Genomic DNA, 16045 nt, shown 5'->3' on the forward strand with positions numbered 1-16045 from the left:
TCCCAAAACAGCAAGATAGGTCTACATGTTGAAGCACCGCAAAAGACTAGGACAGGACAGGACAGGACAGGACAGATGCGTGGGAGAGCTGAAAAATTTCCATTCACGAGCAATAGTCTAATTTTCAGATATCTAATAACATAGCCTCAAAGTACATAAAGCAGAAATGGATGAATCTATAAGAAAAAGGACATACTAAATAATCATAGAAAGAATTGTTTTTGCCCTTTAGTATTGAGATGTAACAGTGCTTATTCTTGGAGAGATTAGGATTATAGGATAGAGAGAGCCTTTCATATACCTTTGTATCTTTCCGTAAATTTTTCAAGCAGCATATAACTACTTTGACATTTTTATGTAAATGGGGATTTACCAGGGTGATGAGCATATTATACTGGGCCTTTTTTCTTAATTATTGTTTAAAAAACAACATTTATGATACATCTGATACGGGGTTAATTTCCAAAATATGTAAGGAACTCATACAACCTACAAAAGGACGGCAAACAATCCAATTAAAAAATGGGCAAAGGAACTAAATAGACACTTCTCTAAAGTGGATGGCCAAGAGACATGAAAAAATGCTCAAAGTCACCAATCATCAGAGATGCAAATTAAAAACACAATGAGGTATCACCTCACACCTGTCAGAATGGCTACCATGAACAAATCAGCAAGTGACAAGTGCTGGCGAGGGTGTGGAGAAAGGGGATCCCTAGTACACTGCTGGTGGGAATGCAGACTGGGGCAGCCACTATGGAAAACAGTATGATTTCCTCAAAAAATTAAAAATGGAGCTGCCATTTAACCCAGTGATCCCACTTCTATGAATATAGAAACCTAAAACACCAATCAGAAAGAATATATGCACCACTATGTTCATAGCAACACAATTTACAATAGCTAAGATCTGGAAACAGCCCAAGTGCCCATCAGTAGATGAGTGGATAAAAAAGCTGTGGGACATTTACACCATGGAATACTACGCAGCTGGGGACAAAAGGATCTCTCTTACCCTTTGAAATAGCATGGAGGGACGTGGAGAGTGTTAAGTGAAATATGCCAGTCAGAGAGACAAGTATCACATGATCTCACTGATATGTGGAATCTAATGAACAAAATAGATCTAGAGACATAAAAGCATGGAACAGACTGACCAATCTCAGAGGGAAAGTGGGGGAGAGATTAATCAAATAATTTATGCATAAGTTTATGCAAAAACAAAGCACTCAGGATTAAGATCCTAAGGAAGTCAACAAGTAAATGTGAATCCATTCCCCTCCTTTAAAAAAAAAAAAGTTTTATTATTTCAGAGAGAGGGAGAGGGAGAAACATCAATGATGAGAATCATTGATCGGCTGCCTCCTGCTTGCCCCCAGCTGGGGATTGAGCCCCAAACCCGAGCATGTGCCCTGACTGGGAACCGAGAAGGGATCTCCTGGATCCTAGGTCAATGCTCAACTGCTGAGCCACACCAGCCGGGCTCCCCTCCTTCTTATATAGGTTTTTCAAGTGTCTGAAATAACAGAATATTTGGGGGGGGGGGGGGGGACACAGATGGCAGCAATAAATTAACCTTTTTGAAACCAAATATTTAATATTTTTATTAAACTGTGTTAATACAATTTCAAGTAAATGCAAACTGGAAGACCAGGCCCAGGAATTCATAGAGGAAACAATATTCCAAACAAGAAACACCAGTGATCATCCTTCCACTCCAGCTGCACTATTAGTGGCCACGACCGTGCCAGTCAGCCAGTGTTATCCAGATTACCGAGTGTTTACCTGACAAGAGAAAAACTTGAGTTACAAAACCTGCAATAATTTTTAAGAATGGAAGACATTTAAGACAATTACCGAAATCACCTATTGTTATAAGTGAGAAAAGACTGCAAAAGTATGAACTGTTATCACCTTGATGACTAGCAAACTATTATTTACAGCCCTGACCCCACAATCTCTTAAAAAAAAAACCAAAACAAAAACATCCTTTTGACCTTGTAGGAAAATTCACAGTCTATACATACTTACCACATCATCAATTTTCAGGATGCTCCGGACAGTTTCAGTTGCTAGAGTCAGTGCACTAACTGAAACCAACAGAGGTTGGACAACCAGTTCCTCCAAAATGTTGGAAATACCACCCTGCAAATTACAGTACAATTTGCTTTTAGTGTTTGTTATTATACACACCACAAACTATACTCTTAACAATATGACTCAAGGCCTTTTCTAATGTAGTTTTCCCTTAGTCTAGTCAAGGATAATATACTCTCTAAGTCAGCTCTTCTCTACACTATGGGTTGTACTTCAAATCAAATTTGTAAACGATAAAATTCTTTCTATGTATCTTGCTCTGCCTTTACATCTCTCAAATCTCTTTTAAATTCTTGCCACTACCATAGTCCCATTCTCCTAAGAATTACTGCTGTTGGCCCTAAAAAGCAACCCCTTCTCTTGTGTTCCCACCTTAAAATACTCTCCATCATCTTAGCCTCTTGGTTTTTTCAGTAGTGGCTTCCAACTACTGGAATAAAAACCCCCATACCTGCCCCAATACTCAAGGGCCTCCTCACTTTAATTTTATCTGATCTTTCCAACCTTAAAGCCCACTGTATCACCAACATATAACCTCTGCTCTAGACAAAATTAGGAACTTCTTAGTCTCTCTCACTTGGAAACCATATTTGCTCCCTCTTCTGAAATTTCCTCATATCCTATCAATGAAAGCTGCATTTTCGTAATGTGCCCTCCTTTGGAATTCTGTTCTATTAAAAAAATATAACCTTAGATTGTCAGTTTTCCCCCCATTATTATTGGTCTTCCCAATAAAAAGGGACATTAAGAAAACATTAATACAAAAGGGGAAATTATTACATTCTATGTTTACCCTAGTAACTGATTACATTAGGTTGGTGGTGTTTACTCTATGCCTCGCGTCTTTGTAAGAGCTTTCTTGTCAGTAATACATTTAATCCTCACAACTGACCTATGAGGGAACTATTATTGTCTCTGTTTTTACAACTGAGAAAACTAAAGCACAGACTATGTAATTTGCCAAAAATCAGTTAATAAATTGGCAGAGCTAATGAACAAATAATACTTTTCACTTAAGGCATCATCCATCTTCATTCTCATTCAATGACATCCTGCGGGCCTCATACTTAAATCCAATTTTACTTTTAATTACAAAGCTTTTCATTCAACAAACAATTACAAAGCTTTAAAAAATTTATATTAATCAACATTTTCTACAATAATTAAAGATTAAATTATTACCTTTCGGACATTAATGCCTGTAGTTTTTTCTCCTTGTGCATGCCGGTTCCTTAGTTCTGTTACTGTAGAAATTGGATTCAGGCCAGCATTTTCAGCTAGTGTAGATGGAATGACTTCCATGGCATCTGCAAAAGCACGAACGCAGTAGGATTCCATACCACTCAATGTTCGTGAATATTCAGTTAACCGTAGTGCCAACTCTATTTCTGGAGCACCACCTCCTGCAATAAGAGCTCTGAAAATCACAAACATATTTTTAGTTTATTTTATTCAAGAGAAAGCCATTTAAAATAATCTACCATTTATACCATGGGCGGGGAACCATTTTTCTGCCAAGAGCCATTTGGATACTTATAACATCACTTGAAGGCCATACAAAATTATCAACTTAAAAATTAGCTATGAAAAAAGCTCCAAGATTTACTGAATTTCAAGTCCAGCCTGTGGTTGCCTTGGCAGGGCCAGATCAAATGATTTTGGCCCACAAGGCAGACGTTCTGCACCTGATCTATATCTTTAAAATAGTCAAAATACAGAAGCTTTAATGTCCTACATGTTACTTAACAATTTATATTACCTCTTTTTCACTAAACAGCGAATGACACACAGGGCATCATGAATGGAGCGCTCAGCTTCTTCAATAACCAATTTGTTAGATCCACGAACAACAATTGTAACAGTTTTTCCAGGGCTTGTACAGCCTGTAACCTTTAGTAAACAAATTCCAAATTAGATTATTTGGAATAAAGATGAAAATAAACAAAAGCCCAGGCAAATAAAGCTTAATTATAATATTGTTACCTTGAGCAGTTTGCCAGAACCATTTAAATTGACCTCCTCAGCTAACTCAGCTGATCCCAGCATGTCAGCAGTGAACTGGTCAATATGAGCAACTGGCTTGGTTCCAATCGTCTGGGAAAAACAGTCAAATCCACAAATTAAAACATTTGATTATTGGACATTTTCACACATACAGATGGCTAGGGAATATTTTACCTTACAAATGAATTCAATATCTTCTCTTTCAATATCCTTAACCACCATAATCTTCATTTTGTTCAGGAAATGTAATGCAAGATCACTTAGAGCATCTCTAAATAAAAGAATCAGTCATTATGTCAATGCTAGGTTAAAACAAACTTGCTGTTCAACCACTTTTTAAGGTTTTCACTATTTTATTGTTGTTTAAATGACTTAAATTATTTGCGTGGAGATAATTTCCAATGGATAATATTAAAATGTACCCCAATGACACTATTTGTAAAACACACGAGATAATTATGTCATTACCTATTTATTTATTTTTAAATATATCTTTATTGATTTCAGAGAGAGGAAAGGAGAGGGAGAGAGCTAGAAACATCAATGATGAGAGAGTCACTGATCGGCTGCAGCCCACAACCTGGGCATGTGCCCTGACCGGGAATTGAACCCTGATCGCCTGGATCCTAGGCTGACGTTTAACCACTGAGCCACACCCGACTGGGCATTATGTCATTATTTAAAAACAAAACAAAACTAAGTATACCTCTGATAATGAAAACTTTGATATTTCCTGATTTAGAATGAAGTATGATTAATTCAAGACCACAAATTTACACTTTCCCACAAAAATTACCTGGAATGATCTTGATGACCTTGTGATACCAGAGGAGGAATATTACCACCCCTGTTGTAGAACAATAAATCACTGCCCCCCCCATCAATCAATAAAAACTAATAAAATAAAAATCTGAATCTTTCAATCCCAAGACTTTGATTTTTTTTTTTTTTAAATAAAAAAGATTACTAGCTATTACATGACTTGGGATGAGAACCAGGTATTCCAACTCTTCAAGGTTTCTATATAAAATGAGCATCCACAGCACTTTCTGACATAACATATTAATAGAGTACATGGGAATGTGTCTACATATATTAGAACACTGAAAAACAAAACATTCCACTTACTTAACATTTAGGATACTGGTCTACAAAGATTATACATCCCACATTTAAATTATCACAATGGGAAGAAAATCCATTTTAGAGGATTCATCAGAATGGTCCAAAATGCAGATTCATTAGCTGTCTAGTGGTTTATCCACACCAAATGGTTCTTTAAAAATTGCTAGAGGGGCCCGGCTGGGCGTGGCTCAGTGGTTGAGCGTGGACCTAGGATCCAGGCGATTGGGGTTCGATTCCCCGCAGGGCATTTAAAAAAAAAAAATTGCTAGAGGGGATCCAAAATCAATTACTATTAGGAGGTGAACAGCCCGGCCAGGTGTGGCTCAGGGGTTGAGTGTCGACCTAGGATCCGGGTGATTGGGGTTCAAGTCCTGATCAGGGCACATGCCCGGGTTGTGGGCTTGATCCCCAGTCGGAGGCAGCCGCTCAATTACTCTTTCATCATTGATGTTTCTATCTCTTTCTCCCCCTCTCCTTTCCTCTCTCTGAAATCAATAAAAGACATATTAAAAAAAAAAAAAAAAAAAAGAGGTGAACAAAATAAATATTCTCACACCTTAGAATAGACTTCTGTATGAGAAGAACATTACATCCTGTTTTTTTAATTTGCTTCACTAAGTTTAGAATGTAGGCTCGTTCTTCTCGCAGGACTCGGTCCATCTGGACATAGTCAGAAACTACTATCTGATTATCCATCTGTTTAAAAAAGAAATAATGTATTAATAATTTGCATATAGGAGTTTTAAAGTAGATTTTTAACAAAAATATTATAGTATAAATTCAACCAAAATCATAGCAAATATATAAACATGCACAGAAAAGGTCTGGAAAGATGAATATACACCAACCTTAATGCAGGTCTTTTCGTAGATCTATACACCTTGCTGTGATATGAGTAATGAATATATATACACACACACATACACATACATATATATACATTTTGATCATAAAAAAATGTAAAATGATTATGTTATTTCCTGAACATGCCAATTCTCTTTATACATATACATTACTGAAATAGCTTCACTTACATCCTTGTTACTCTGTCATGTTTTGGCATTCAACAATTTCTACTTTCGTTTCAATTTTACTAATTCTTTTGAGATATATGCTTTTTATCACTAGTATACTGATACTAGTGATTTTCCATTTTTACAATAATGAATAAAAGCTGAGTTATTAGAAAGTTAAACACATAAATAAAGAACCAATTTTATTTGGTTCTACTTACATCTGTTTTGGGAGCAGATAAGCAAAACTGAATAAGCCCAATCTTAGCCTTTTCGACTCTGGTTATACCAGAATTTGCCACCTTTTGAGTGAGAACCAGCCCTTCCACCAACTCACAGTCATCAATTGTCCCACTAAGAGAAAAGGAAGCAAGGGGATATAGTTAACAGGGAGTAGAAATCTGTGAGTTTAGATTTCTAACAGATTTTAAAAAATCATCAATCCAATAAAATGTGTTTCAGCCTCACTCACATTTACTAGTGCCCCATTCCTGAACCTCTCTGATCACACTACTGTCCTGCCATCATAAGGGAATACAAACAAATTCTTGAGATTCCCAGATTAATACCAGTTCTCATGAAAATCAAAAAGAAGCTTTGTGACTTTCATCTAGATATTTTTCATTTATTTTTAGAAATAGCTTAAGTTTACTTTCAAACTTTTTGTTCATTAAAGTTATAAATAGGTATGCTTACCCGAGTTTCTTAACTATTTTAATATCTCTAAGATCTACACTAGTAGCTGTGGCTGGGTCAATCACTTTCATCACTGCATTTACACTCATTGGAGAAAGCAGACTTGAATACTGAGAGACAACCTAGAATTAAAATTAAAAAAAAAAAAAAAAAAGTCAGCTTCACAATAGAAATAGTTCTATTTCTTTATTGACAAATCACTTTTTTTTTGGATGGCAGGGAGGAGGGAAAGTGAGAATATATAAGAAAACATTCTACACAAACTGTCTTTTCAACTTAGGTCATCAGTCACCAAGGGCACAAAATAAAAAGATATACTAACAACTCTAGAGAAAAGCTAAAACAAAATTAATTTTATGTGGAGGTTTCCTATCTAAAATGAATTTGTGATCAGATGCTACATGTATGTAACCCTAATGCTGAGTAGGCTGGTAAATATAGTTAATGGCTAACATTTATTGAGCACTTATATGGAGCACTTATAAGAAACTGAAATACTCAAACAGCTTAGTTAAGTGGAGTCAGCACTGAACCCAAGCAGTCTAGACTCTATGATCAGTGCTTGTAATCATTATGCTATTTTGTCTGTATTACTTCTGGGAACATTCAACATTATTATCTAGCTCTTCACTTAACATTTGAAGAAAATGAATTGGGTATCAATATAATGCCAATGAAAAGAAAATGAAAGAATGTGTGTGACACAGGACATGACAGAAAACAGAAGGTAACATGATTTCCCAAGAAATTTAAAAGAACATCACTGCTTTAAATTTGATAACTAAGAAAAGCAGCATGGATATTAGGTAAAAGGACCATGGATGGGCCACCCCGTCCTGGTTCAAATCTCAGCACTACCCCTCATTAGTGGGTCTTAGATAAGATTTTTAACTTCACTAGATCTATTTTCCATCTGTAATATGGGGATACAATTTATCCGAAAATCTTGGAGTAAATTTTACTTGAATACAAATTGCTTTAGTTACCTACTCTTGGAGACTTAACATTTATGAACTGTATGCATAGCATCAAACAAAATCACAGCATAAGAGTTGCAGTTCTTAACAAACCTTAACCTGTAATTTTACAATGATCCCTTAGTGCTTGTCTCACCTTTGAGTTCAATGAAGTGGTCGCACTATTTAACAAAGTTTCTCTGTCACTCAGTTCCACAGGTCTAGACATGTCATTCAAGACTTCAATACCCTTTTCCAAAGCCTTCTGGAATGACTCCGAAATGATAGTTGGATGAATCCCTGTCATTTGTGAAAATCTAGTTACTTAATTGTAACAAATAAGCCACACATTTGACACACTTAAAAATATTCTATTCATTAAAATTTCAAAGCAGTCATAAAATTTAATTACTAACTATAGGTTATGCTTCAGTTATAAATATAATGGTTTGCATAACCTTAACTGTTAATGGCTAATAATTTATTTCCATTTAATCTGGAACAGATCACACACAATATTTAAAAGTGAAACCAAATTTTACACTTTTAAAAACATCACATATGACCGGGAGTGGCTCAGCGGTTGACCATTGACCTAGGATCCAGGAATCGGGGTTCGATTCTCGGTCAGGACACATGCCTGGGTTGCGGGCTAGGCAGCAGATCAATGACTCTCTCATCATTGATGTTTCTCTCTCTCTCTCTCTCCCCCCCCTTCCTTTCCTCTCTCTGAAATCAATAAAGATATGTTTAAAAAAACAACAACCAAAAAAACCCACATCACATATCTACATAAGTAGAATGAGTAGAGTCACAACTATATTAAGCACTATTTACTAGAGCAAGAACCCATACCTTCTCTCACAAATCACTATTCCCATCTAGAGCCTAACATTAGTAACACCACTACCACTTATTTTTGAAAAGCAAAATTTTACTAAGTTCCATCAAAAAGAAGCTTGGCTAGTTGGGGATGAGGGAGTGGGTGGGAAGAGATTAATCAAAGAATTTATATGTATATATGCATAACCCATGGACAGAGACAACAATATGGGGAAGGCCTGTATATTTGTGTGGGGTGGATGTGGGGTGGAGGGGATCAATGGGGGAAAAAAGGCGATATCTATAATACTTTCAACAATAAAGATTAAAAAAAGCTGGCTGGAGCAACATCCTGAACACAGAAGGTTGGTGGGTTCAATTCCTGGTTGGGGGCATTCCAGAGGCAACCAATCTATGTTTCTCTCTCTCTCCCTTCCTTTTTCTAAAAATCAATAAGGGGGGGGGGGAGCAGCTTGGCTAAAGAGGGTATAGGGGGACTAAACAGTGATGGAAGGAGACTTGACTTGGGGTGGTGAACACACAACACAATATACAGATGATGTATTATAGAACTGTACACCTGAAACCTATATAATTTTATTAACCAATGTCACCCCAATAAATCCAATAATAATTAAAAAACATTTCTAACTCATAAAATAAACAGCAAAATTTAATCTAGAAATTCCTAGTTTTTTTTAAAAAAGATTCCAAATTAAATCTTAAATCAGACATTACTTAGTAACTTTTTGCCTTTATTTAGTAATAAGGTATGTTCTATGTTCTACCTACCTTTCTGAAGAAGCTTGGTACAGGAATCTAAGAGCGAGCCAGCAATGATGACCACCGATGTGGTGCCATCTCCTGCTTCTATATCTTGTGCCTTAGACAACTCTACCAACTAAGTGAACAGAACATGTTAAGTTGTTCAATGAGAAATGTGAGAACTTAATAATATCTAATTCAAATATGAAACAAATGGCTTTCACATCAGTGTGACGATTTATTATCAACACTATAAGATTCAATATAGCTCATGACTTTTGATTTGTTGTCTACTGTGCGTTTCATTTTAAAATGAACCACATATGTGGCATACAAAATTCTACTTATATACTCTGTAAGAAACTATAGTATGACTTCTGGTCCAGACTGTGGATTGCAAATATTTGCTTCCCAGCTACTTAAGTTTGTCAGAAAGCATAATGTACCATAGGTACCCTGTAGCCTTGGAAGCTATGAAATGGGGAATTTCATATGAGAGCAGTGTCAGTTTGGAGTCCTTTGCCAAGTTTATCTAACTAACCCTGTATGAGCATAATCTGATTCACTTAAAAAGTCATCTTTACAAAATTAAAAGGGACTTTTTAAAAGAAATTTCTTTTTGCTAGCATGGTGATTTCTCACTTGACACTGGAACCATCATGATTCTTAGCTGAACTGGCAATTGTTTTAAATATGCCTATTTAGCCTAATGAGAAAAAATTTCATGATGCTTAAATTATACCATGTGATCAAATAAAGCAAATTTAACTTTACCAAATACCAAACCATACACTTAAAATAAACACCTATCTAAAATTATACTTACCATTCTCGCTGCTGGATGTAACACTTGCATTTGTTTCAGAATGGTGGCACCATCATTTGTAATGGTCACATCGCCTTTCCCATCTTGAATCTGGAAAGTTTGTGTTGGTTTTTTTTTTAAAAAAGCTGTGATTTCAAAAATTGTTCTCTTTACCCAGCATTAATGTGCCAACCTAAAAGCTCTATTAATTTAATACTTCTTTGCAGAGAAGTTAATTTGTTTCCATAGCTTACAATTGTGCTTAACTTCAAACTTTATACTAATATAAATCATTGTACTAATAGACTATGCATAATAGTCCAACTTTACACATCAAAAAGAGAAGGAATCTAGACACTGATACCATGAATGCCCCAAAATAGAGAACCATGAATGTGGTAAACACAATTCTTTATTTTCATTGAATATTAGCTATTATTTTTTTAATGTTTTTATAATTTTCAATTACAGATGACACACATAATTCTTATGGTCAACACATAACTTATTTTTTTTTTGTATCCCTGGGAAAGAACAAAAAGCATTACCATTAGGGACAGGTATTAAAATATTCAGAAGGAATAATGATCTGTGTATGACCCAGACAATCCTCTACGTTGGAAGTTAATTAGCACTAAATTTGAGGGTATATTACTTAAAAGTCATTGGAATCCACCTGCTTTATGCTGCCAGTCAACAAAACCAGAAGTAGAGTTGAAATCCGACCTATTTCAGGTCACAGAGCTACATCAATAAGGAACACTGAACTCAAGCCCTTACATCTAGCTTTACTATATTTTCTAACACAAAAGAGAAGGTAACTACTTTTGTGTATATACTTTCATTGTTTAAAAAGCATTAAACAAACAAAATATGAATTATAGTTAAGTCCTATTCCCCCACACTCCCCTCCCCCAAGTAATCTATCATTCTTCTGAACTCTCAAAGTGCCTTTCTAACACCTTTTACTTTTTAAACAACATATCTTAACCCTCTATCAAGATCTTGCAGTGTGAGACCCTGGTGGGTAGCTCAGTTCATTAAAACATCAGCCTGGCCTGGCCGGGCATGGCTCAGCAGTTGACCATTGACCTAGGATCCAGGCAATCTGGGTTCGATTCCCGGTCAGGGCACATGCCCAGGTTGCGGGCTCGATCAATGACTTTCTCATCATTGATGTTTCTATCTCTCTCTCTCCCTCTCCTTTCCTCTCTCTGAAATCAATAAAGATCTATTAAAAAAAACACACACCAAAAAACCCATCAGCCCGATATGCCAAGGTTTTGGGTTCAAGCTTCAGTTAGGGCACATATAAGAAGCAACAAATGAATGAATAAATAAGTGGAACAACAAACTGTTTCTCCCTTTCCCCTCCCCCATCTCTCTAAAAAGCAGTAAGTAAAAATTAAAAAATAAATCTTGCAGCATAGACAGTAGCATTCAGTACGTAATGAATGATTTCGTTTTTACCATTTTATCCATTCCTTTTGGTCCAAGGCTTGTTCTAATAGCATCAGCAACAGCTGCAAAGGAAGAAAAAGAAATCAACTCTTTAAAGAGCAAAGTAGCCCGGCTGGCATGGCTCAGCAGTTGAGCGTCGACCTGGGATCCAGGTGATCGGGGTTGAGTCCCAGTCAGGGCACATGCCCAGGTTGTGGGCTCGATCAATGACTCTCTCATCATTGATGTTTCTATCTCTCTCTCTCTCCCTCTCCTTTCCTCTCTCTGACATCAATAAAGATATATTAAAAAAAAGAAAAAAAAGAATATTGTGCAGAATAATTCACTGTTTCCACTAAAGAAAATTCACTGGCATGGCTCAGTGGCTGAGGCTCAACCTATGATCCAGGAGATTGTGCTTTTGGGTTTGATCCTCAGTAGGGGGAGTGCAGGAGGCAGCTGATCAATGGCTCATCACTGATGTTTCTCTCTCTCTCCCCTTTCCTCTCTCTGAAATCAATAAAAAATAATTTAAAAAAAATTCAGTTTCATAATAATTTACTGGAAACAGGATTAACTTTCCCCTTTAATTGTATGACATACACTGTATTTTGTTGTTCAAGTACATAATACTTATGCTCTGCCTATGGCAGAATAAATTTTGAGGATTTATTTAATCTTCCTTTAAATGTCAAAATGATACTATCTAGCTCTGAATGAGGACTGCATTCTTTTCTCTATTCTTTAAAATAAAACAAGCAGCAATAGGACAGGCTAGACCTTCTACCACCATAGTATGTAATTAACTTATTTGTTTGACACCCCCCCCCAAAATAAGCAACTCAAACATAGACTAAAAAAACAAAACTAAAATCACAACTCTCAGTCATTATCAGTATGTTATGAAACATCTCTGGATATAGTCTACCATACCAAAGTTACTTATTATTATCTGTTCATCAGAATGTTTCTATTTCATTAGTCCACTTACTATCTTCTAAGAGAAATTGCAATTGATGAACAATACATGAACCCGTTTCTTTGACAAAGTCCGGACAACTGATTAAATCTTCCCTTTTCTCACATACCATTTCACTCCACATACATAGGGTTGAGGTTGTGCACTAATAGTTTCTATGTACTTCACAACTAGCATAATGCTTCCCTCCACAGTAGTGTGTGAACAAGAATACATAACCTTAAAGAGATTAAGAGAAAATATTTGGTGTAATTTAAAAATTGTTTTCTTACCTAATTATTTCATAATTTGGGGCTGCTGTTCCTAATTACCTAGTCAATATTATTACCCTTCCAGGCAATTTCAGTGGACCCTCATAGCCATAATTCTACAAGCAGACCAATTCACTTTAAGAATGCCCTTAATTTGCCCTGGCTGGTGTGGCTCAGTTGGATGGTCAGCCCGGACACTAAAAGGTGGCAGTTTCAATTCCTGGTGAGGGCACATACCCAGGTTGCTGGTTCGATCCCGGTCAAGGTGCATGCAGAAGGCAACTGATTGATGTTTCTCTCTCACATGGATGCTTTTCTCTCTCTCTCAAATGAATTTTTAATAGAATGCCCTATTTCGTCTACTCGAAGACACTAGAAAGATATACACTATCCAAAGAATGGAAGATTTCAGACTGCTTACACCTCCCAAAGTGTCTGAAGTTTAACATATATCATGTGGCACACAGTACTGTCTTTTAAGTAACTCATACAGAATAGTACTGGAACTACTACTACTTGTGTGTGGTTTTTCACACACAATATCAAAATAAAAACTGGATCCCCGACTGGTTGCATCCTTTTGCTCTGAACTTTCCTCATATAATCTAGGTGGTCTCTCCTTCCTACATGCATACCTCCCTTGCCCAGTTTCAATCCTCCCTTGTCCAGCTTCAAAGGTCACCTAAGTAAACCTTCCATGCTGTATCTTCCTTGTTAAAAATCTATCATATTATATAGCTCTTTTGACCTTCCACATGGCCCCAGAACTTAACATCTTGTTTCTAACATAATATACCTAAGTTTCCACTATGCCTCCTAGACAACTATCTACCCCATCTTTATTTCCAGGTATATTCTCTCCTGTATTTCTAAATGACTCTCTAAATCTACTCATCTGGTCATTCTGACCTCTCCAACTGATTAGGCCCAAATTTGAACCTCTTCTCTCTTATTTCACCATTCTTCCTTCAGTGTACAGTAAGTTCCCACTTAATGTCATTGATAGGTTCTTGGAACTGTGGTCAAATGACCTATAATGAAACCAATTTTCCCACAGGCTAATTGATAAACACAAGAGTGAAGTTCATAGGGCATCTTATCAACAATATAAAGAAACCACGTTAAACAAAGACATCATTTAAGGACCCGCTGTACCTATTTCTTCAGTATCATCACACACCCTCAGCCACTCGAGAGGATGATGACCTCAAGTATTTTGTTTTTTAAATATATCTTTATTGATTTCAGAGAGAGGAAAGGAGAGGGATAGAGAGATACAAACATCAATGATGAGAGTCATTTATCAGCTGCCTCCTGCACGCCCCCGATTGGGGATCGAGCCCGCAACCCAGGCACGTGCCCTGACCGGGAATCGAACCCCGATCGCCTGGATCCTAGGTCGATGCTCAACCGCTGAGCCACACCTGGCCGCGCGACCTCAAATATTTGTAAGGCTGTATTTTATACACATGGCTCTTCATATACTTTCTTATTTATCCTTCACAGCAACCCTATAAGTTAGCTATTAACTCACTTTACTGAAAAATGACCTCTAGCCAGGGAAGTTGTGCCAAATCCTTTCCAGGACACCGGGCCCTTAAAGATTTGGCCCGGCCCTACCCTTCCAATCTCACCTTCATGCTCATTTTCTAACCCGAATGAAATACTCATTGTACTCACTACACACCACAGTCAAGATCTCTAAGCCTTTGTTCCCATCTTTCCTTCCAGAATCTATCTGAACTAGATTTCTCTTAATCCTCACAACTCTAAAAAAAGAACATTTTCCTCCTCAATTTTATAGGTAAGAAAACCTCGGCTACAGGTTGAAGGTTACAAAGCCACGAAGTAATGACAACAGAGAATGAAATTCAAGTCTGATTTCCACCACGCGCCAAAGTGTTCTACAACACACACACACACACAAATCCAACTCCAGCACACTGTCGGTGTTTCCTGATTTGCTTGCGTTTGGTTGCACATGCATGGAGAACATAAAAGCACAATGTAGCATTCCACAATTATTCTCAAACAAAACGTGTAAATCTGTTCCCCCCAGCCCAATATAAAGGGCCCCGCCCCAACTTAAGCATGAGGAGTTTACTCAATTCGTTTCAATAATTGTGAGAGGAAATCTTATTTAAATGGCATCTAAAAAAAGTAAGATCAAGATGTAAGGGTCGTGTGAACATTTTAGTAGTGGAGCCAATAAGCAGGTAAGCGACTGGGTTTAACTGTCAGAACCCAAGCGAGCGCCGCAGGCGGGCCTCGGTCTCTTTCTGAAGTGTGGTGAGCGACCAGATGAAACATTATGGGCGTCTGGGACCCAGGATTGGGCAAAACCAAAAGCCTCCATACTCGGGGTCGAGAATTATCGAAAGAAAACAGTAAGGATCCCTCCACAGAGCTGCTTCTGCTTAAGGACAAGAGGAGAATCATCTGAAAGAAGAGAAAATGAGCCATGCCCACCCAAGACCAGGGAGAGAACGCAGAGCTCGACCCCGCAGGGCCGCGGGCCAGGCCCGGGGAGCGATACCTTTGGCCGCGGAGATGTTGCTGAAGCGGATCTGGGCCGGCTTATCGCGGTCCTGATAGGCGCTTTTGTAGCGGCCGCCGGCAGCCCCTGCGGGCGCCCCGCTCCGGGGTGCCACGTTCTCGGGCATGGCGAGCTGGGTTGGGTCTGAGCGGGCTCGGGAAGAACGGATGGACACGGATTCCAGCCGGCTTCGGAGGAAGAGTGCGAGCCCAACGCCTTCACGAACCTTCCAGAATGCAGCGCCAGCTCCAGGAGGAGGCGGAGGCGAAGAAGAGGACCTGCCTGGCCGCGCGGCGCCTGCATGACGTAGCAGGCTGCCCGCCGCGCGCCTGGTGAAGGAACCGCGCCGGGGAACTCGGGGGTTGCAGGGGAGGTTGGCCCGCCACTCTGAGGGTCGGGGGTCCGGGCCGCGGGGGAGCGGACTCTTGCGAGGTAGAAAGGACAACTATGTAAGGCAGGCGTTGGGACACCCACATCTCCCACTTCCGGGTCCTTGGCCGTGAGGTCCCTGAACTTGAGGCGTGTTTCCGGGTTACGCCCTCCGGCTTTCGGCTGA

At 38.3% G+C, this 16045-nt stretch overlaps 1 protein-coding gene across 1 annotated transcript; it reads right to left on the bottom strand.

The window, feature by feature from the left end:
- Window positions 1-1577: 1577 nt before the first annotated feature.
- CCT4 (chaperonin containing TCP1 subunit 4) lies at window positions 1578-15750 on the bottom strand. The gene is made up of 14 exons (XM_016214048.2): window positions 15490-15750; window positions 11754-11806; window positions 10305-10394; window positions 9506-9614; window positions 8049-8191; window positions 6936-7057; window positions 6461-6593; window positions 5783-5922; window positions 4276-4372; window positions 4081-4191; window positions 3857-3987; window positions 3280-3514; window positions 2032-2145; window positions 1578-1785 (listed from the first exon to the last, which is right to left on the bottom strand). Exons 1-14 carry the CDS (start codon window positions 15614-15616, stop codon window positions 1771-1773), a joined length of 1620 nt encoding a protein of 539 aa, XP_016069534.2. The 5' UTR covers window positions 15617-15750; the 3' UTR covers window positions 1578-1770.
- Between the last annotated feature and the right edge of the window lie 295 nt (window positions 15751-16045).

This window comes from Miniopterus natalensis, chromosome 13 (assembly GCF_054644295.1).
Source record: "Miniopterus natalensis isolate mMinNat1 chromosome 13, mMinNat1.hap1, whole genome shotgun sequence".
NCBI lineage: Eukaryota > Metazoa > Chordata > Mammalia > Chiroptera > Miniopteridae > Miniopterus > Miniopterus natalensis.

Coding starts and splice junctions, on each gene's coding strand:
- CCT4 (XM_016214048.2), bottom strand. CDS start 15,616: ATGCCCGAGAACGTGGCACCCCGGAGCGGGGCGCCCGCAGGGGCTGCC. Junction 9,615..10,304: donor TACATCCAGCAGCGAGAATG/GTAAGTATAATT, acceptor CTGTTCACTTAG/TTGGTAGAGTTGTCTAAGGC. Junction 6,594..6,935: donor AAAATAGTTAAGAAACTCGG/GTAAGCATACCT, acceptor CTTTTCTCTTAG/TGGGACAATTGATGACTGTG.